Source organism: Schistocerca serialis, chromosome 6 (assembly GCF_023864345.2).
Source record: "Schistocerca serialis cubense isolate TAMUIC-IGC-003099 chromosome 6, iqSchSeri2.2, whole genome shotgun sequence".
Lineage (NCBI taxonomy): Eukaryota > Metazoa > Arthropoda > Insecta > Orthoptera > Acrididae > Schistocerca > Schistocerca serialis.
Window position 1 is genome coordinate 218,315,827 of NC_064643.1, and position 23,570 is coordinate 218,339,396.

A 23,570-nucleotide genomic window follows, 5' to 3' on the forward strand; every position below is an offset into this window, starting at 1 on the left:
GTGGGTGTGGGGATTTTCTTATTTCATAGTATTCCATGATACTTTGCATTTTTTGGGAGCCTTGTTGTGTACTTATCACAGGCAAGTTTAATGAGTAATGTCAGTTTGCCTTTTTGTAGGTTTTTCTAAATTTTCAGTAAGCTCTATACATAGTGTCATTCAGTTTGGGCTCTTGTCTACAAGATTTTTTATGTATGCTTTAGGGCCTGAGAGTTTTCTCCCTGCTGTGAACCAAATTATCAGTATACCCTTTTAATCTTCCTGTTTTCAATGTGGTGTCTAGCAATTCTAAGTGGAATTGGCCAAATACTCAGTAGTTTGCAGTATTTTCTATCACATACTAATTGCTTTTCCTTCTGCAGTTTGTGTATTGCTTATAAATTCCAACCATGTCTTTTGTAGGAAGATATGGATAAACCAAAGCCTAAACTGGAAATACCAGCACTCGCCGGAGCCAAGAGTGAGAAAAAATTGAGGTAACTCTATTCTCTCTTCAATGCCTATATAGTATGGTAACAAGATTAGTATAATTGATGTGTACTGGTGCATTGGGATAAATAATATCATTTTTGCTTTTGTTTTAGCCGTGAAATAACAATACAGGCCATTGAAGCAAAGCTGAAGATGATGGAACATAATAATTCTGATGAATTTAAGATCAACAACAGTCCTTGTGGCACTGCACCTACAACACGGGCATCACTCTTGCAGCAAAATAACACGCACAACAAGGGCAGAGGACGACATGACACAAGACCATATAAGAGATTAAGTAACAGGAGATGATTTTGTGTGTGCTATTAATTGGCATCCATCGAAGTTGAGCATAGGGGAAAGATTCGCACAATTCAAAGCAATACACTATTGTCTTCAGATAATGTAATAGTGATCATTTAAATTTATTGATTATTCAGATTAATTCTGAAACAATACCTTTCTTTAATAAATGATCATAAGTATATTGGGTTGATCTGTATTGAAGAATGAACTAGAGTTTTGTGATTGTGAGAAATTTTGCTGTCAAGAAAGAACACGTGTGAGGTATACAGTAGTACATTAGTGCTGGACTGATCTTAGATCTTCATACTGGCTTTCATTTCATTTAGTAACAAGTGCTGCAGGTGACTCTTCAGCCACAATACAAATAATAGACATACTGCTGCTGCAGCTTTAGACTTAAGTTCTTGGAAGAAAAGTAAGATAATGGTGGTGTTTTCCCCTTGTGCCATCACAGTAGTTCATACTGTTTGAAATCTGTCATTGGCTGACTGACAGTAAACCATGCTGGTACACACCTTCTTCTTGTGCTGTGACTACAAGTAATTACTTTTGCTAAGACTGCATAGCACACCTTACTATCTAGACTTCTGTATGAAACAATATGGCAGGACAACTGCACTTAGTAATCAAAGTAATGGAAACTGAATGTTTTCAGGGTGACAGCTGTTTCAGAAATAAATAAAACTGTAAAATTTAGCACCACGAACACTTTCTGCCCTATTCTTGTCGTACATCAGTTGAAATGCCTGCTTGACACAGGAAACATATGTCACCTAAATTGAGGAAGTATTTGGATACCAGATGGAATACTAGCTCAAAATTTAAGCTTAATGCTTACTTTTCTGTATATACTGTTGATTTTTGAAGAGATTATATATCTTTTGGTATTAGAACTCCTGTTTGTAGCCTTTCCATGAGACTAATCATTGATTACTTTTATTTAATCAAATTACATTTCAAGAACTGGACCTTATAGCTTAATTGTTATTAACTTACAATTAATGTGTGTGTTTTTTCAAAACATATAACGTGTCAAAATTTAAACAGCAAAGTCATTACAAATGCTAGTTATAAAACACATTATAAATTAAGTTTCACATTTTTACTAATGTTTAAAATGATCCTGTAGTGTCAGAAAACTATTATTCTAGTTTATTCCCTAAAGGAAGGCAATGTTCTTAAATTTATTACTGTCATAAAATATTTTTATCAGCAGTAGAAGTTGATCTTTTTATGCATCAGTCAGATTTGCACATTTATAGAAAGGAAGCTGTAACATTGTTTGTGTTAAATATTTAGTACTTATCACAAGTGGAATGACTAAATTTTTATCTTATTAACTTTGCATCAGGAAATAATTATGTGGTAAATGAATTACAAAATAAAATAATTAGTTGAAATAGAACTTTCTTGAATACAAGAATAAAAAACTGCAGTAGTACCAAGTAGGAAATGTCATAATAATGATTGATTTTCATGATTATACAAAGCTAAAGGACAAATATGGCAAATTAATCGATGCAAGTTACTATAAAACATCGCTGTTGACCTTATTTTATTTCTGACCGTGCTGTGTTTTATTGTTACTTGAAACCTGTGTAGTCTCATGCTGATTAGTGCAGAAAGCCATCTGAAATGCAAATTTAGCTTCTTGAATTTAATTGAAATACTTTTGTTGCTGTATTTTTTGAAATTTTACTGTGGTGCAGTTTGAAATTTATTACTTCCCTTACAGTCTGGATACAGTACCTGCTCACTGAAAAAGAGAAGAATAGCAAGGTAGTGTTGCATGATGACTGAAGTCTGACAGAGCAGACATTTTAACATAAGTGGCTCTAAAGCTTGTTATTTATTGTTGTGTGTCTCAGTTATAAGGAAGATTGTAAAAAAATCTTGTACTATAGGTAGTTGCAAATATATGTATGTTCTGTACCTGAGCTTGTGTGTATTTAACTATTATGTGAATATTCTCATAAAGAGTTAATGCACATGTTGCTAAACCAAGTGTGTTCAAGAAGTTTTTATTTTGTTTTTAAATGTTAAAGAATTCACTGCTTAACTTATACCTGACAATGTTAAGTTTAGATATTCTTTCTCTATCTTAAGCTTCGTTGAATTACAAGAGTAATCACCTATTAATTTTACAGGCATTGTTAGAATAGTTTTGGTATAATATGTGACCTGAAATAATTTCAAGCAGGTTTGAGAGACTTTCACGTAGTAGACAGGAGGATCAGTAATGGTTGATGCCCATAATTAACAATACAGAGTTATCATGTGACTGAAAATAATGGAGTAAAATTACTCCAGCCTCCTTGGATTGCTTCTTTAAAGTTTTGTATGTTATAAATAGTGATTTAACTTACACCCACTAGAGTCAGATTCAGTTATACACAGAATAGCGGGTTAAAGTCATCCAAATATTCTAGAAAGATAACCAGATTAAGTCCAACCCCTTTAATACAATATTTCCTCCAAAGCCCAGGCATGCTGAGAGAAACCACATATTGTAAGGAAACCTGAAATAAAGATATATTTACAGCGTGATAATTTTTTAGGATCAACAAAGCAGAAAGAGTCACTCAAGACATAGTAGACCTGAAACGACGTAGATCAGGGTGACACTCAATTTTGGAACCAATACTCTTATTTTTTAAAAAAAAAAAAAAAAAAAGGTACAAAATTTTCACCCAGATGATTCTAGATGACATTGATGAAAGGCCTTTGTGAAGTGCTGGGGCAGTTGTTGGGAGCTCTGAACACCGCAGTTTCAACTTAGAACAAAATTTCAAAAACTGGATTGCAACTGATGATATTGTCTAACAATATTTAAAAAAAGGAAAATGGTTTTTGACAACATGGCGGCACTCTGAAATAAAAGTCAATTTTTTGACAAAAAACTCATTATAGTGGAATAAATGCTGACTCACAAGTTACAAAATATATAACGTAATTGGATGCATATTTCAGAGATATAGCTCCCACAAACTTGAAAAATTGTTGTTTTGAAGTGGAAAAAAGCGTTTAAAGTTTCAACTTGTGTTTTTTGACATTGAAATTGAACAAATCTTTACTCAGCAATGTCAGCACCATACAGTTGGCATTTTTCTCGCTCATTTTGACAAAATTATATTGATTAACTGGCTTCTGCTTACCAATCAAAGTGTTTTTTGCATAACTAGGATTGCTTTTTGAACCTTTCCTGTGCATATAAATATGTTTGTCATTTTCAAGCACTCAGGTTTTATTCCATACAAAAACTAGTGAAATGATAAGTTAAACAGACGCTAACCAAGCATGTGCTTTCAAACTGTTTATCATAAACAAATCATGTTATGGAGAGGACTCTTGTTGAGAATAGTATTTTAATTGGTACTAATGCCCTCTGTGATAGTATCCAAAACTAACAGGACCCCTATTCAATTAGTAACTATCATAGTATTTGAATGGTTACAATCGAGTGTCTGGATGCGCCAGACCCCCTGCAGTAAACCGCAATTTTAACATTTATGGCATTCTTTAAGGAACATTTTAAGCCAATAAAAAATTAGGCTCATTAAAAATTTCTGTTTTGGTCTACCCCATTAAAAAGTAAAATAATTTTTTCTGTGGCTTTATGCATTACAACTGGAATAGAAAAAAAATGGATGGCTGAAGTACATGTCACTTTAGTCATGTAGGTATTTTTGTATAGTATTAGACAAAAATGTTAATTTCCAAGCTTGTCAGACAAACATGAATATATTTACTCATCCAAGGGGTAATGAAATTCTGCATGTTATATTATGAAGTAGGAAAGAATAGAGCTATTTTGAACTTTTCAAATTGATCCATGTTATTTATTTATTTATTTATTTATTGTTTAACTCATCATTCTGGTTACATGGAGCTACTGGAATCAACTGCACTCAGAAAATTTACAGAAGTTTGATGATACAGCAGTACTACTACTGTGTCCAATTAATAACTCTTTTAATTTTAGAAAGGCTATACAAATCAGACATACATTACAGTGAAGGGAAGTACATAGCTGTGAGGACTCTGTACCTTATAGGAACTTACCACAAAAATATTTGCAGCCTATATGAAGCAGTTCATGATACATACTGTTCTTATGACACATTTTTCAGTTACAAATATCCCATGACAAACCAGTTTGTGGCAAATGTTGTCAGAAGTCACATGTGACAGGTACAGTGTTCATCACTAGGCAACTGTGTGAACCGGCCAAGTTGAATGCTTCCTTGGACCTTATTTTCCTAATGGGGTGTTAGGAACAGGCTGTTGAAACAGTCCAGTAGTCAAGTCATAACTTTTACATCTTGCTAGGTTTCTTGCTTCTCTTACTTTTTCTCACAGTTGTCATACAGTATCCATGCTGTAAGTGTCATGCTATTCAGTACCCTTGAACCGTGACACAGCTTCTCCTCCCTTAACTTTAATCCATTGCATTGAAGATGCTGAAAGATACTTTTCTTGTTCCAGTGGAATAACACACACAGAGATGAAAGTTGTCACTCTCATAAACTTAATTCTAAAAGTCTTCAAATAATTGTGTCATTTTATAAGTTTACAAAATAATAAGATTGTATGCAGTTCATTTCCCTCTGGGACTTTGCATAACATTTCCCTTATCTCAGGTCATATATCAGTGATTACTTCCTGTCAGAACTGTACCCAACACCAAGATATGTTCGGATCCAGTTCCTATGGGACTTGCATACAGTTTCCTTCTTCGTTGCAGTTTTTGTTTGTTGCAGTATAATTTCACCTCCATTCCATCACTTTGACATTTTAATCTTGCGATTAACTTTAGAATTCTTCTTTCATCCTTATTACCTGAGCTACGTGATCTCTGCTTCCCTTAGCTACACATATTCTGACATGGACAAACGTTTCTGTAGGTTTCTCAAGATATTACACATAACTAATCATTTTGCTTTCTTTTCTGTACATAGGTGACACTAGTTTACTGTCATGTTCTCTAACCGCCAGGTCTTGCCAGAGGTATTTATGTAATGCTTATTCACAGTTTTAAATTACTTCATTTAATCCATTCATTTCTCCAAAGAGTTACATCCTGGATTGAAATCAACAATCCATATAACTGTTGCTAACCTCAGGTACTTGCTTCCTTAAACTGTGGTAGAAATGTACTCAGATTTATGAAGTTTGGTCAACTTGGTCCCTACTGCATTACATTTGTCTGAAGAATACATCTATAATGTCAGCATTCTCCCGGTGCACGATACTTCTCAATTATCTTTCCATTTGAGATGCCAGTGCCCTTTACAACTCTCCCTCCACAAAAGCAGTATGGGTCCTTCCTTTTTTGGATCCATGTTACCTACGGCATAAGCCATCATTTCCTCCTAATGTTCCTCCATGTTACCTATGGCATAAGCCATCATTTCCTCCTAATGTACTGCCTTCAAGCATGCCACAGCATCACTTTTCAATTCCTGAATGAAGTATCCTACCCATCTTATTCTCTCTTAAGTAGAAGACTATTCCTGCTTTGTTTGACTCTAGTGATCATTACCTTGTGTCATTCTCACCCTCCTCAGGTCTTACCTTACATTAATACTTACATCTCTTAACAGTTTTATGCTGATATGTTACCTTAATTGTGAACTATTTATCCTTGTCGTATGCTTCTCCTCATGCAATACCTTCTGCCAGTAACTCTGTTCCACTTGCTTATCTTGGTGTGTGGACACCGTAATTGAACTTCTTTTTCACCCTTTCCTTATTTGTAATCTCACATGTAATAGGTAATTATTGGGATAAATACTAAGTGGTAAATGTAAATATCTGCTCTTTTTTATAATACTTATATTATAAAATATATTTACTTGATTACCCATCAACTTTCAAGTGAATTAATTTTTTAATTTTTTTCCTTTACTAAATGTCGTTCAGTTATCCACATTTGTGACTTTATTTCCACATCAGAACACTCACTTTATACCATGAGAATTCTGTTGCAATTCTTCCATATCTCCATTATTATCATAATTGATGTGCAATGTGTGCATGTTTGTCCATCTCCTTCCCCGCCAGTTTGCTATGCACATCATTTCTCTCACAGCATGTGACGCGACTAGCAAGTGACACATAATTATTAGTCATAAAATTTTGTCGAAGTGTTGTCATCATAGTGTCCCGTGTGTGCCGTTTTCCTCAGCTACCCTGTGAAGACAAGCTGTACTAAGACAATCTGTAAGAAGGAAGGGTTTCAGTGATAGAAACTCATGAATATGAAATAGCAGGAACGACAGAGTTGGTCCTCCTTTTGAAGATGTAAGAAAGGAAAATAAAGATGAGTTCTTTAAGATTGAAAAAAGAAAGAAGATAGCCCCAAAACATTGTGTCCTATACCATGCCACACCCCATGGAAACCCCTTCTGCTAAAGTCCTTCATTGTAAGGTTGGTTGACATTCCCTTCAGAATGGTCTTGTCACAACTTCACTGTTGCAGACTTTAAAAAGTGATGCCAACAAACCCCGATTGTAAGCATATAGAGAAAAAATGAACACCACATGGTGAAAAAATATATATCATCGATGTCCTGTGTCCACACTGATACCTCCCCTGGAAAATCTTCATAAACACTACCGTTGTCTAAGATTTTATTAGCAAATGTTAACAAAAATCGTCCGTATAAAATCTTAAACAGAAATTCATTGTTGACACTTATCCATGTGTCTATATCCCCCCTCCCCGTCTTGTGTTCATTACAAACACTCCTATTTGTGCGATGTGTTACCAACACACTGTCAGCAATATTCTGTAATGTTAGTAAACTGAACTGCTAATTGGTAAATCTGAAGGTGCTTAGCACACTACTTTTCATACATTTCACCATTAGCTGATATACCTTCTCAATATACTTAAGTTACTACATGTAAGTAAAACACACACACAGAGTATTCATGTTAAAAAAAAAAAAAATAAAAATAAATAAAAAAAAAAATAAAAAAAAATAAAGATTTGAAATGATTTGCAAGTTTTAACCAGCATAAATGTTATTCCTTTATGTATGATATAACATTTTAGGAGTGAATATGTGTATTCTCATACACCGCATATATACTCTGGTCTGTCTTAGCTGTTTCATATATCCAATTGTAGGATACGATAGTTAGAGATAATATCTTTCAAAAGATTATAGGATAGAAAAAGAGTGAAGAAACTTTTCTACTGAAAATGGAAGTGTAAATAATAGAACAGTTAACTTGGGACCTGATAGACGTCACCCCACCAAACTTGCTTAGAATGCAGTTTCCCCTGAGAACTTAAGTCATTTTATTATATCAATATTATATAGACCTTTATCTAGGCTTGTTTTGGGGTATAAGACATACAGATTTAGGGTGTGTTATACTCACATTCTTGTAGGATCCACAGTACATTAGGAAAAATTTACTATTTTCGTTCTTTGTATGGGAACTGTGGCAATGATCTTGAACAAGCCCAAATTGATCAACAATGAAAATTGAAGTCTATGCTTCCCTACTAAACTTGTGTACCCTCATATCTGCATGTATATGTAATCCAATACTAACAAAGAGATAGAGGGGCTGGCCAGTACTTACCTCAGCTCAGTACAGCCGATAGATACACATAAAACAGAACTGAAAATTTACATTCCTAGCTTTCGGAACTTTGTTCCTTCATCAGGGAGGAGAGAGGGGAAAAAAGGGAAGAAGGGAAAGTGGATTCAGTTACTCACAACCCAGGTTATGAAGCAACAGGGAAAGGTAAACAGGGTAGCTACCCTCCCTGTTTACCTTTCCCTGTTGCTTCATAACCTGGGTTGTGAGTAACTGAATCCACTTTCCCTTCTTCCCTTTTTTCCCCTCTCTCCTCCCTGATGGAGGAACAAAGTTCCGAAAGCTAGGAATGTAAATTTTCAGTTCTGTTTTATGTGTATCTATCGGCTGTACTGAGCTGAGGTAAGTACTGGCCAGCCCCTCTATCTCTTTGTTAGTATTTGTTTCACATCTTATATGAGATTTTCCACTAATCATTTAGATCATGTATATGTAATCCGTGTTGTATGTATGTCTTCCAAATTTTCTGTGGGTGTAGATGGCCACTTAAATAATTTCTGCACCCGTTCTCCCACAAAGGTTTTATCCATGATTTCTACTGGAGATAATTCAGTAGCCATGTGTCGTAACTCATTTATTATCACCTGAAGCTCAGGAATCAATTGTGCTTACTTAATATGTTTTTCTGAACAGTATGTTCTACATAATCATCTCATTCTTTCATTTCTCTGTCATAAGGGTTGGTTTGCAAGTGGTACCTTGAGACAGCTACATGTCTTACTCCTTCCCAAGCAAAACTCTCTTTAAAATTAGTACTAATAAATTGTGGGCTACTCTCGTTTAATAATTGTCTCTGTTCCCCTACATCCTTAAAATATTCCTGTATACATTGTATCACAGTGGATGTAATGGCATGCTTAATTGTATAAAGCTTAACATATTTTGACCGACACACTATAAGCACAAAGATATGTAAGACACCACCAGGACTACGAGGTAGTTGACCAAAAAAATCAGTGGCAGTTAAGTCGTGTACTGCTTTAGGCATTATGGGATACAATTTCTTAAGAAATAGCTATTTCGTTCACCCTCTGACACAATTCACAGCATTGTAAGACCTCCCTAATTTTTCTACTTGTATTCTTAAAACAACATGTGTTGTATACATTTTCATATGCCATAATGGCCATATCTTTTATGGATAAACCATATTCTATGAGGTTTCGGGGTTGCAACCATATCATGTTGACTTCTTGCCGCAATATTTGGGTGGCAATCATCCGTCCAGCTGAAATATTGTGGCAAGGTGTCCAACGTCATCTGGTTGTAATCCCGAAACCTTATAGAATGTGGATAAACTGTATTAGATCTCTTTCTACTGTTTGTAAGATACATAGCCTCCACAGTGACTTACCTCGTTTTGTCTTCCAGATCTTGTGCAACTCTTGCTGACTTGCCATTAGAAGTAGGTGTAAAAAAGGAATCAGTTATTTCCTGTAATTTTTTTTCTACAAACTCTTGCAGTTGTATCTACAAGGCAGATAAGGTGGTATGATGACTCAAAATTACATTGAATGCCAATACTGTGCTCCAGTGTGTCTACCCTTTCTTTTGTATTACAGATTTCCTTTTTTACTGTACACACATTTTATGCATACCTTTAAAATGTTCATCAACTTCATTGTGAACTAAATTGCAGTGATCATTTATTTCTTTCATAACACCTGGGATAAATTAATGGATATATTTTCCAAGGCAGGAATTATATTTCCTGTGTTGATATTACATGTAGTACTTCTTCTTGTTTCATATTTATTCTATTCCCTTCAGTTTGAAGAGCTTCCTCTAGTTCAATATTAACATTAACTAGTTCTGCCTCAAGAGTTTCCTCTTGTTCAGTATTAATATTAGTTACTTCTGCCATAACATCATCCCTTGAGCTTTAAAAGTTTCCTGGAATTTTTTCAAACATATTCTCTTGAAATTTAGCCAATAAAGCTGTTATATCCACTTCCTGTGCCTCAGTTGTCATCACAGGAGTGGTTGCAGGCATGGGATGTTACTAAAATTGTAATTCAGAGTTTGCCACAACTCTGCAGTTCATCTGTGTCACTGTTTAACAATGTCCACCATGAACATACAAATCACAGAGTTTTGTCGCAAATTTGTAACTCCCACAGCTCCTCATATGTCTTTACCGCATGCTGCAGTGAACTGGGATCGGACTGCTGGCTCACTGTGGACATGTTGCATCATTCAGCTGTAGCAGGCTGGAACTGCTATGTTGTGCTCAGTAATGCATAACTGCATGACACTTTAAACCTCCTGTTGAGTTGAATTACTCTCGTAACTTTCGTCAACTGCTATGCCATCATTAACCTTCTTCTCTGAGACCAATGTAAACTCTTCCATGTTGCAAGTTGAATTATATGTGCGTGACTTGTGTCCAACTTTCATAAACAAGCACAATAATTACTGGTTGATTCTGTTAATAAAGATAGTCACAATTTATATCCTCCAATTCTCCAAAATTTTCTTCCTTTTTCTCTCTCTGGCACACATATATATCTTCTTCTTTAATAGATGGATAATTCAAATGCAGCTATAAAACACATTTACTGTTAAATGTTCCTTTGTTGACTCCCACTGTCCTGACAACGCTATGTATTCTTGGGTATTTTCATGACCTTTTTTTTCCACCTTCTCTTCACTTCCTTCATCAGTGTAGCCAAATGGAATGTTTCCTTGGTCTTCATTTTGTTAATGGTGTGTTAGGAATAGGCCATTGAAACAGTCCAGTAATCGATCCGTAACTTCCGTATCTTGCTAGGTTTCTTGTGGTCACTGTATAGTACCAATGCTGCAATGGTCCTGTTATTCAGTATCCCTAAACCATGACATGCATTGCATTCCAACTAGATGTTGTCATACATCCATCTCCCCACAAGACTCAGAACAGTAGTATAATAAAATTGGAACATCAATGCCATGATGATTTCTTTGATATCATGGAGGTCACATGTGCTTCATGCCTTTCCCTCACAGTCCTGTGGAGCAAACAACTCCACCCACCAGGTAGAAGTGCCAGTTCATGACCTGCATTGCCAATAGCACAGGATCGGTACAATTCTGATCTGCACAAGCCATAAAAAACCTTCCAAAAGATGGGTGTTCCCTGCTTATTGACTAACTTAACCCATTAACATCTTTCATCGGCCAGTGGATATCAAGGATATGGAACATCTCATTCTACGAATGACATGTTACACGTCAAAAGTTCCATATTTATTTAGAAGCATTTAAAATACAGGAATTATAGATTATTCCCATGTGTTTAAGCCTTCAAAGCAAAACAGCTGTTGACTGTCACAATTTCTTTCACTGTGGGTGAAGGAAAACTAACTTCAAAAGAAACACATGCAAATGAGGCTGACATGAGCACCAGCAGTTATATATGTACATGCAAACGAAAAACACTTAAAAACAGGTCATCTTCAATGGATCACCAGAAGCCTCAGTACAGTGATAAAGCACGACACTCACATTTGGAAGGGCAGCAGTTCAAATTCCTGTCCGGCCATCCTTATTTAGGTTTTCCATGATTTTACGTAAACCATTTAAGTGAGATGGTTCCTTTGAAAGGGACATGGTCAGTATCCTCTCCTAAACTGACCTCAGTCCCTAATGACCTTGTCATCACTGGGACATCTACATTGCTAAATGGCCATCTTTGTTCTTGGTGAACTGTTCCACATGCAGGATGTCTACCTAACAGCATCCAGCGACAAGAAAGATTTGATATTCAGTATGTTGTATAATTATTGGCCAATTTAAATTGCTTTCAGAATCTACTCATTAAGAGGCATAATCTTACGTTAATGGTTTAACACAGTAAGACTACCATTACAGTTAGACACTGTGTATTCATTGTTCTTGCAATAAAACTTCAGTGTCAGGCATGATATTTTAATTTATTAGTTCTTTACCACTAACTCTGTTTGCAACTCATTTTGCAAATAGAATTCACATACACCCATGAATATAACTGCAAAATTATTTTCATTGTGTGTGACACACTTCAGGAGACACAATGTCATAAACATTGAGATGTATTAAAAACTAATTTTCACTTAAAACAAAGCACAAATATTCAGACCATACTCTCACATTAGCTCATCTGTAAAGTAATCAAATGAAAGTGTCGGTCAGAATGTTGTAAAAAATAATGTACTATTTACAGAGTTGATCAAAGAAAACGTAAGTAGTTCACACTTCACTGTAATTAATCCTACATCTCCCCCTAAATGTGAACTTAAGACAAAAATCAATAAAACAAAAAATACCCAAAAACCATCAGACCAAGACACATTGTTTACTTATCTTTATTCCCAAAATTTATCTCTTATCACAGCAATTTCAGAGTCACTAAATTCCATCATCGGTAAATAAAATCACATTTGAATATAAGATAGTCAAGAATACAGAAATAAATTTGTGGAATAAGGAGAAGTGAATAATATTAAAACTGAGCAGTCCCATCCATCCTTCAGTAGAGTCCCATATCATGTTAAATTGATTCTGCCAGAGGGATCAGGTGATAACCATCCATTTCATCTATGGAGATTTAGTATGTGCAGAAGGCGTGACAAGATCGCTACACAACACGGTTGGCGCGGGTACTTCACAGGCCAATGATGGCTCACTAACAACCATGGGACAGAGCCCCATTCACTTAAATACACGCACCACAGTACACGCAGCAGGTGGCTAACAGCTGAGTGCACAACTCGGCACAAAGTGCATAGCTATGTCTGAGGTGGTTTAACGCTGCAGGAGCACTGATGTGCTCCACTTACTGCCCCTCTCAAGTAAACTTCTGTCAGCAGGTCTGTCCATATGACTTGATGCATGTACCCTCCATGTCAAGTTTCTGAACTAATCTGCTGTTCTACCCAAGCTAGCTCATCAGCTCCCATCATGACATCCACTGGTGGTGATACTAAATTCCTCCCTGTGGAAAGGCCATGTAGGGCCAAAAATGACCAGGCTTGGACTGTGACCTCTGGCACAGAACCGAAGACAGTGCTGGAGAACCTGACAGTAGACTGCCTATCAAAAGAGGAAACAGTTATGCCGTGAGCTCCACCAGAAGAGTGGAAGGACACAGAGGCTGCAGCAACAGCAGGTCCACGGGTGGCAGTGGGGACAAGACTACCCCATCAATGAAGGTGGAGAGGAGATGGAAAGGGAGGGGGCAGCTCAAAATCCACGGGCTCCACCACTTGACAGCAATGCTCCTCTGTACCAAACATGAAGACTACCAGATAACAATGAGTTGAGCAAGTAGGAGAAAAAATGCATGCCATGCTGGATCCGCACCCGAAAAATCATGCTCTGGCAAAGAGAATGGGACAGAGGTGATAAAATTTCAGGAACCACTAACACCTTAAGAGAAACATTCCCCAAAATGTTCTCGTCAGCCAAAGGTATTCTCAATCAGCAGGCTGTAGGACTGCAGTAGGTGTTGAGCTCAAAGGTATTTTGCGCCGATTGTGAGCTGACCGCTTTCAATGTAAATTGCCATTCCACATTCCATTGTAATGCATGAAGATGGGGAATTGACCTCACAAAATAATGCACTGTTTACTGTAAGAGACAACTTTATGGAGTGCCATTGCAACTCAGGGCATCCCAAGATCCTGTATGCATCCAAATTCACGAGGCTGACTGACTCTCCCGGGTCTTCTTAAAATTGGACTGACTACCCATCTGTAATCAGCGTCAGCAAAATATGCGTCCATGGAAAACACCGAGCCATCTGATGACAGACTCATGGCTCGCCAATTGTCACAAACAGTTATCCTATCTGACAGCATACCCCACAAATGGCCTCCATGTGTGAGCAGTCTTGGCAGACAATGCAACAAATGACAATCAGGGTAGGACTGCTGGCTTACTAAATGAGTGGAAGGAGAACAATCTCCAGGACTTTAAAAAATTGCCTGGGGGGGGATTACAATACTGTGAGTGATGTCAACCCCCGAGCTGGGTGCAGGCAAAGACTGACAGTGCCGAGATGCTGAGCACCAGAATCATAAATGGCAACAGCACACTGTAACTCGGCAGGAGGCAAGGCTGCTTGGGCTACCCTGCAGGGCACTGGGGGCTGTTGACCATGCACGCCTAATTGCGCCACATGACAAATATCACAAAGGATGCCACAAGCTGCCGTAACCTCATATGACTCAGCAATTTAGGCAATATCTGCTAAAGAAGGGTTGGACAAGGTCAATGCCCTAGTCTCAACCTCAGGATCAAGACCTGACCAGACAATCACATCCAAAATTAGTGAGTCTGTATTAGCGGTATCACATTTGGGATACTCAAAATGACCCTTGCGCAAGAGGCCTTGCAAATTGGCAATCCAGGCTGCATATGACTGCCCAGGGCACTTGTGGTGCTAGTTAAACTGCAACTGGCGGTTGAAATACTGTGTAAGCAACAAACAAAGCTCATCAAAGGGAAGCTTCTTGAGCTCAGTGGAGGGCTCCAAATTTTGGACAACTTCCTATAAACCCATGCTGCTGGACAACAACATGATGACCTTATCAAATGGGTCGATGATACGCCTTACCTGACAGTGCAGGGAGAACCTGAGCAGATAATTCTCCCATCTTTCCGTAGACTCATCAAAACTGGCAAAAAACAGTGGAGGCAGAGAAGAAAACTGCCCCATGGGTAGATGGCCCCCTGCCGGTGAGGCAAGATCATCAGCACCTGCATCTGCTCCTGTTGCTGTTGCTGCTTCTGCTGCTGCAGCAGCTGCTGGTGATGTTTCTGTAGGCACACGATCCATGGTAGGCTAAAGTGAAGACTAAGAAAATGGGAAAGGAAAAAATAAGTACATCACACGTGTAGGAACATCCCATCCTTGTCGCCACTTTAGTATCTGAAGGAGGCGTGATGGTGCTGCTACTCAACAGGATTGATGCGGGTACTTCACAGGCCGATGATTACTCAGTAACTACCAGAAAACAGAATCCCGTGAATGGAACAAACTTGCCATACAAACTAAACTATGGGACGTGGAGCATTTGAACACACACAGATACATGCATGACAATATACTTAGCAAAGAGATGAATATTTGATTAAGACAACAGAAAATTCCTTGTGCATGTACACTATGGAGGGCTATCCACTTTTGCCATTGAGAAAGGGGAATACACACAGGTAAACATGATTGCTGGTGTGACTCCTGTACAACAGAAGATCATTAATAGGTTCAGGATCATGAGGAGGAACCACTGATCTTTCACTATGGCCTCAAAGATGGTACTAGGTGGGAAGTAATCAATAATTGCCACACAGATGATCTCTTTCTTGTCTAGATGCACTTGACAGATTGATTAGTATCCAAAAGGAAGCCGCAGAACTGAGTGGACTCAGAAGAGTTAATTGTCTTTTTTTAAAATTGTGACAGCATCTATAAATGAATGGCTCACATTAAAATGTGGGTCACAACATTGCTGATAATCTATTTCAAAGCCTTCATTCCACCTAAGAAGACCAGCTGTTCTCTGGTGGAGTGAGAAGTGCTGCTTCTCAATCAGGAACAGGTGTGCAGTTTTGTAGCAGTACAAATGTTGACCAATTGCAAAGAACCACATAAGTGTTTGAATGGTAAAAGTCACATGTATAATAAGAGAGAGTGAAAGATCGCAACTGAAGTTCCTGATATGGGAAACCATTATCAGAATTTTCAATATCCAAGGAAGTTTCCAACATATATTATTAATGGTAAACCCCTAACAACCTTTGGAGACATTGCTAGAGCCATGGCTGAGCGTTACACTAGCACTGCTTCTACAGCTAACTAAGACTCAGTGTTTTGTCACCAAAGGGAGGAGCTGTAGAGATTTTGTTTTCAACAACAAAGAATAATAAATCCCCCTTTTCTCCATTTGAAAGTTTGAGTCTGCTTTATCAGTGGCCTTAGAAATTTCCATTGGTAACAACCAGGTATAGTAAATGGTATTATTCCTTACTAACACAAACAATCCTGTTGGAAGAACATCCACAACTGAGCATTATAGCAGAGTATGAAAGTAATGCATTAGTTGTAAGTTACTTTATTTTCACACGACAGGTTTCAGACTGTTGTAAGCCCATCCTCAGGTGTCAAAGCTGTGCTGGGGTTCCCGAGAGCCGCATGTGCTAGGTGCGGCGTGCTGCCTATGAGTGCAGGACCATGCAGATTATAGTGGCCTTGAAGCTTTCCCTGATGCAAACGTTTTGGCTTGGAGACATGGAGTATAGCGGAGAGTAAAGGCCTACTAGCTAAGGTTCCCCATGGTATATTGGTTCCAGACAAGCCATTTACTTTGTCTACAAGAAGAAAGAAGAATCTGAATGCTGATGAATACCTCTTTATTTGGACCAAAGTAGGGAAGTAACAGATGGATAGAGGAAGCCTTTCTCAATTAATTTTATAAACTTCGGTACAATGGACAATATTCCGATTCTTCACAAACTCGCATAGTGAACTATAGATTAACTGTTGTTCTTGAAAACAATACAATTGTTAGTCACAGCCAGTGTGGGTGCAAGAGATACGATTCCATTGTTAATAATGTGATCTAACTGGAAATAGCTACATAAAATGTTTCTCTATGCAGATAACACCTGACAGTTGTTTTATTTGACAAGGTAAAACCATATGATGCATATTGAAGAGGCATCATCCTAAGACACTTCTGCAAAGGGGACTTCTGATGATGAATTCTTATGTTCTTATAGTCTTTCCCATACAAACATTTCTTTGCAATACCAGTTTGGTTACTTTCTGACTAACCATTTTGAGCAAAATATCGGTTTTCCCAAACTGTATTAAGTGTACCTGCATCCACAGTAGCTATTGAGAGAATATCATTCACAGTGTGAAGTCCATTTCAATGTTAGCTTTTTGTGGATGATTTCACTATGTTCTGCTCCTCCTCCAGCCTAATAATCCAAACTCCTCAGCTTCAGCTGACGAAAATAGATTACAGGAATGAGGTGAACACAATCATTTAATTTCTTACCAGAAAAACTGTTTGTATTAATTTTCAACATACTTGTGATGTTTCAGCACACTTTTCTGTGAATGAGGGTTGGTGCTCTCTATCACAAAATTTTGGTTAGACATTCTGGCCTAACATTGATGAAAAATTAATATATTAATTATTAATGATATAATTATTAAGGGGAAATGATACATTGCTTGACTCTTCCCAGCAATAAATCTCTCAAAATTTCAGTAGTAAACCATTCCGTGATGCACAATGCTTCTCTTGTAGTGTCTACCAGTGGAGTTGATTGAACATCTCTGTAATGATTTTGCACTAACCAAATGATTCCATGACGAAACACACTGCTCTTGTTGGGCCTTCTCTGTCTCTTCTATCCATCCCAGGATAATGGTCCCAGATTGATGAACAGTTCTCAAGAATTGGTAGAACAAGCACCTTGTAAACCAGTTTATTTGTTCTGATGACCTTCCCTTGGGCACTAGAAAAATTATTAAGCATTCCTGATAAGAGCAAAAAGAAACAGAGACAGGCAGCCTCAAAAATTTCCACTGCAGATATGATTGTAACTACTGTTCCCTACTCTTAGCAGGTCCTCTTTCCTTCTTAGTATTAAATGATTTAAATAAATCTGTCCTTTGGTGTTACTTTTGAATATGAAAACTGAAACTGACTTTTTCATCAAAAATAAAATATTTAGTGCTGTGGATCTTAATTACTGTCTTCTTGGCTGAAAATAGTAAATTATTAATTTTGCAGTAATATGTGGCCTCTCCGGAGTGCAATCAAGCACACCCAAGGTTAAAGTTCTTCTTAGCAGCCAGCGTAAGAAACAACTTTTCAAGATCTGCATTGTAATGTAGCTCTGAAAAATTCTTGATGCTTTTATTGAACAGCGAGTCAGACAGATACGATTCTGAACAACTATGATAGTCTGTGTTGGTAGGGCAAGTTCCACAAATTTTTCGCTTTTCATAAAAGAGAATCTGTTCATTCCTAAAGACCTTGTTATTAAACAGGGATCACACAGTACTACCTAACATTCAAACTCCTAAGTCTTCTGCTTGCTTGCACTATGTATCATAATTACTAGGAGAGAAAACATGAGCATAATATTCACTTCAGGAATGAGAAAAGATTTACCTTTGAAGATAACAATTATTATTTCATAAAAACATTCTTCTCAGTGCTCAGCTATTACAGTATACAGGGTGATTCAAAAAGAATACCACAACTTTAAAAATGTGTATTTAATGAAAGAAACATAATATAACCTTCTGTTATACATCATTACAAAGAGAATTTAAAAAAATTTTTTTTTTCACTCAAAAACAAGTTCAGAGATGTTCAATATGCCCCCCCCCCCCCCCCCCCCCCAGACACTCGAGCAATATCAACCCGATACTCCAACTCGTTCCACACTCTCTGTAGCATATCAGGCGTAACAGTTTGGATAGCTGCTGTTATTTCTCGTTTCAAATCATCAATGGTGGCTGGGAGAGGTGGCCAAAACACCATATCCTTAACATACCCCCATAAGAAAAAATCGCAGAGGGTAAGATCAGGGCTTCTTGGAGGCCAGTGATGAAGTGCTCTGTCACGAGCTGCCTGGCGGCCGATCCATCACCTCGGGTAGTTGACGTTCAGGTAGTTATGGACAGATAAATGCCAATGTGGTGGCGCTCCATCCTGCTGAAATATGAATTGTTGTGCTTCTTGTTCTTGCGAGTCGACTTTTCTGGGCTGCGAACAAATGCTTGCTGGATGCGTGCTACATTTTCATCACTCGTTCTCGGCCGTCCAGAACTTTTACCTTTGCACAAACACCCATTCTCTGTAAACTGTTTATACCAACATTTAATACACCACCTATCAGGAGGTTTAACACCATACTTTGTTCGAAATGCACGCTGAACAACTGTCGTCGATTCACTTCTGCCGTACTCAATAACACAAAAAGCTTTCTGTTGAGCGGTCGCCATCTTAGCATCAACTGACGCTGACGCCTAGTCAACAGCACCTCAAGCGAACAAATGTACAACTAAATGAAACTTTATAGCTCCCTTAATTCGCTGACAGATAGTGCTTAGCTCTGCCTTTTGTCGTTGCAGAGTTTTAAATTCCTAAAGTTGTGGTATTCTTTTTGAATCACCCTGTATATTCAGCTTCTTACAAGAGCATATATTGACAAAAATTAATATTTTCTGGTATCTCACAGCAATGGTGGTTGTCCTTTCTTTTTTTTAACAGTAGAAGTACACCTCATTTGAAAATACGTCCTTCCTTACTCAAGTCTACTATCAGAAAAAAACTAATTAGTAAAGTCATGGAATACACAAGTTTGTTAAAAATCATGAAACACTAACAAGCAAGCAATGTTATTTACAATGTTGTGCTCTCGCAGGCAAAAGTGATAATTCAGGTTATTTACTAACAAAGAGATAGAGGGGCTGGCCAGTACTTACCTCAGCTCAGTACAGCCGATAGATACACAAAACAGAACAGAAAATTTACGTTCCTAGCTTTCAGAACTTTGTTCCTTCGTCAGGCAGGAGAGAGTGGAAAAAAGGGAAGAAGGGAAAGTGGACTCAGTTATTCACAAGCCAGGTTATGAAGCAACAGGGAAAGGTAAACAGGGAGGGCAGCAAGGATGGAGGCATGGTTGTCAGAGGGAAGCTAAAGATATTCTACTGTAAGTACTGTGCCAGATTCAAACCAAAGAGGATGCATACAGAAGTAAAGAGGTATATAGTATAAAGATAAACACAGCTATGTAGGATGAAAAAATGCGTGAATGGCTAAAGAGGAAAGGGAAAGAGGAGAAAACTGAAGAGTAAATGAGAGTGAGGTTGGTTAACGTAGGTTTAGTTCAGGGGGATGGCGGGATGAAAGGATGTGTTGGAGTGCAAGTTCCCATCTCCGCAGTTCTGAGGGACTGGTGTTGGGTGGGAGAAGCCAAATGGCACGTACAGTGCAGCAGGTTCCTAGGTCTCTAGAATTATGCTGGAGGGCATGCTCTGCTACTGGGTATTGGACGTCTCCTAGGTGGACAGTTCATCTGTATCCATTCATGTGCTCAGTCAGTTTAGTTGTCATCATATCGATGTAAAAGGCTGTGCAGTGCAGGCATGTCAGCTGATAAATGATATGTGTTATTTCACATGTGGCCCTGCCTTGAATTGTGTGTGTTTTACCAGTAGCGCAGTTTTTCCAAAAACCTCGTTCCTTATCACACTTACCAACTTCATCCTCACCCATAATTACTTCACTTTTGAAGGCCAGACCTACAAACAAATCAGGGGAATGGCCATGGGAACCAGGATGGCTACATCCTATGCCAACCTCTTCATGGGCCGCATGGAGGAGGCTTTCCTGAAGACCCAACAGCTGCTTCCCCTGGCCTGGTATAGGTTTATAGATGACATCTTTGTGGTCTGGACTCATGGCGAAGAAACATTCTTTAATGTCCTCCATAACCTCAACTCCTTTTCGAATATGAATTTCACCTGGTCCTTCTCCAAAACCCAAGCCACCTTCCTGGATGTTGACCTTCATCTTGTTGAAGCTCACATCCACACCTCTGTCCATATCAAACCCACAAACAAACAACAGTACCTTCACTTTGATAGCTGCCATCTATTCCACATCAAACGTTCCATTCCCTACAGCATAGGTAATCGTGGCAAACGTATCTGCTCCAGTGACGAATCCCTCAACAATTACACCAATAACCTGACCAGTGCTTTCCTCCCCCCCACCTATCCTGCAGACCTTGTCCACAAACAGATCTCCCGAGCAATACATTCCTCCCCGTCCAACAACAATGTTCCTACCCCCATACCACACAGAAGCATCCCCCTTGTCACCCAATATTATCCTGGTCTCGAATACATCAACAAATTACTCCGCCAGGGATATGACTTTCTCAAGTCAAGCCCTGAAATGAGATCATCCCTTGACAAAATTCTTCCCACAGCACCCAGAGTTGCCTTTCATCATCCCTGTAACCTCCGTAACATCCTTGTCAAACCCTACAATATTCCCAGACCACATTCTCTACCCAGCGGTTCCTACCCCTGTAACTGACCCCGCTGCAAAACCTGCCCCATGCATACCCCCACAACCACCTACTCCAGCCCCGCTACTGGTAAAACATATACAATTCAAGGCAGGGCCACATGTGAAACAACACATGTCATTTATCAGCTGACATGCCTGCACTGCACAGCCTTTTTCATCGGTATGACGACAACGAAACTGGCTGAGCGCATGAACGGATACAGACGAACTGTCCACCTAGGAGATGTCCAATACCCAGTAGCAGAGCATGCCCTCCAGCATAATTCTAGAGACCTAGGAGCCTGCTACACCGTATGTGCCATTTGGCTTCTCCCACCCAACACCAGTCCCTCAGAACTGTGGAGATGGGAACTTGCACTCCAACACATCCTTTCATCCTGCCATCCCCCTGGAGTGAACCTATGTTAACCAACCTCACTCCCATTTACTCTTCAGTTTTCTCCTCTTTCCCTTTCCTCTTTAGCCATTCACGCATTTTTTCATCCTACATAGTTGTGTTTATCTTTATATTATATACCTCTTTACTTCTGTATGCATCCTCTTTGGTTTGAAGCTGGCACAGTACTTACAGTAGAATATCTTTGGCTTCCCTCTGACAACCATGCCTCCATCCTTGCTGCCCTCCCTGTTTACCTTTCCCTGTTGCTTCATAACCTGGGTTGTGAGTAACTGAATCTACTTTCCCTTCTTCCCTTTTTCCCCTCTCTCCTGCCTGACGAAGGAACAAAGTTCCGAAAGCTAGGAACGTAAATTTTCTGTTCTGTTTTGTGTATCTATCGGCTGTACTGAGCTGATGTAAGTACTGGCCAGCCCCTCTATCTCTTTGTTAGTATTTGTTTCACATCTTTATATGAGATTTTCCATTAATCATTTAATTCAGGTTATTTATAACTACGAGTCCACAAAACAATTAAAATATAGTCTTTCTCTGCCAAATAGACCCTCTTACAGTATTTTGCTAGTAAATAAACAGAATATTATTACTGGAAAATGTCTTTCGAGCTGTTGCAACACTCAGTATTTACATTTATGTCACAGTTTGCATTACACGTTATGAAATGTTACTATATCGTGGAAGACTTACATTTCTGTAAGATTTGGCCTATGAATCTCAGTTTGGTATCTGCGTTTCCTACTATTTGTTTTATGTGGTAATTCCACTGAGTATCACTCTGGATAGTTACCCCTAGATATTTCACAGTAGATACTGTTTCCAGTAATTTGTCATCAATAATGTAGTTGTATGGTAGTGGATTTCTTTTCATATTTATTCGCAGTACATTACATTTATTTACACACCATTCATCATCAATCATCTGTAGATCATTCTGCAAACTGATACTGTCTTCTGGCATTGCCACTTTCTCATAGACAACTGCAAACAGTTTTAAAGAGCCTCTGACATTTTCTACTAGATCATTTATATACACTGTAAACAGTAATGGTCCTGTCACACTTCCTTGGGGTACTCCAGAAATTGCCTTTACTTCTTTTGACTCTGTTCTGTTAACAGCAAAGTGGTAAGTTCCATCTGCAAGGAAATCCTGAAACCACTCACAAATCTGGTCCAATACTTGGTAAGCTTGAATTTTTTTTATTATTATTAAAAAGCAGTATGGGCCAGTGTCAAATGGCTTCCTGAAGTTAAGGAACATGGTACCAACCTGAGTGCCATTGACTACAGTGCTATGGATCTTGTGAAGGAACAGAGTGAAATGAGTTTTGTAGGATCTCTGTTTGCAGAATCCATATTGAGTTTTATCCTGATTATCAGATCTCTTTGTGTCTGCTTCTCCCCTTTCTGCTAGGGTGTGCACTTTCTGTCAGCTCAGGAGAGTTGATGTCTGTTGCTTCTGGCTTGTCAAGTTTCCTTGGTCACTTCTGCCTTTTGCCATAGTAGTTCAGTTAGCAGCTCACATGAGTATTTTGCGTGCCAGCAGTGACAACTGCAGGGCAAGCGAACACAACCACCTCACTACATCTAACCACATCGGCCACCTGCTCCAAGCATGTCTGACTTACTCCCATGCTCAAATTCTCAAGGCTTATGTTTATAACAGGAGTGGATCACATGTGAAATACTTA

The 23,570-nt window shown here is 38.4% G+C and overlaps 1 protein-coding gene across 1 annotated transcript in view; it reads left to right on the plus strand.

The window, feature by feature from the left end:
• The window catches only part of LOC126483747 (probable RNA-binding protein 18), a 46,872-nt gene extending 44,155 nt beyond the window's left edge, over nt 1-2,717 (plus strand). Inside the window, exons 4-5 of the mRNA XM_050106888.1 lie at nt 403-476; nt 585-2,717. Coding sequence (XP_049962845.1) covers nt 403-476; nt 585-786 — 276 coding nt within the window. The 3' untranslated portion in view covers nt 787-2,717. The remainder of the gene's footprint in view (nt 1-402; nt 477-584) is intronic.
• Nucleotides 2,718-23,570: the final 20,853 nt, after the last annotated feature.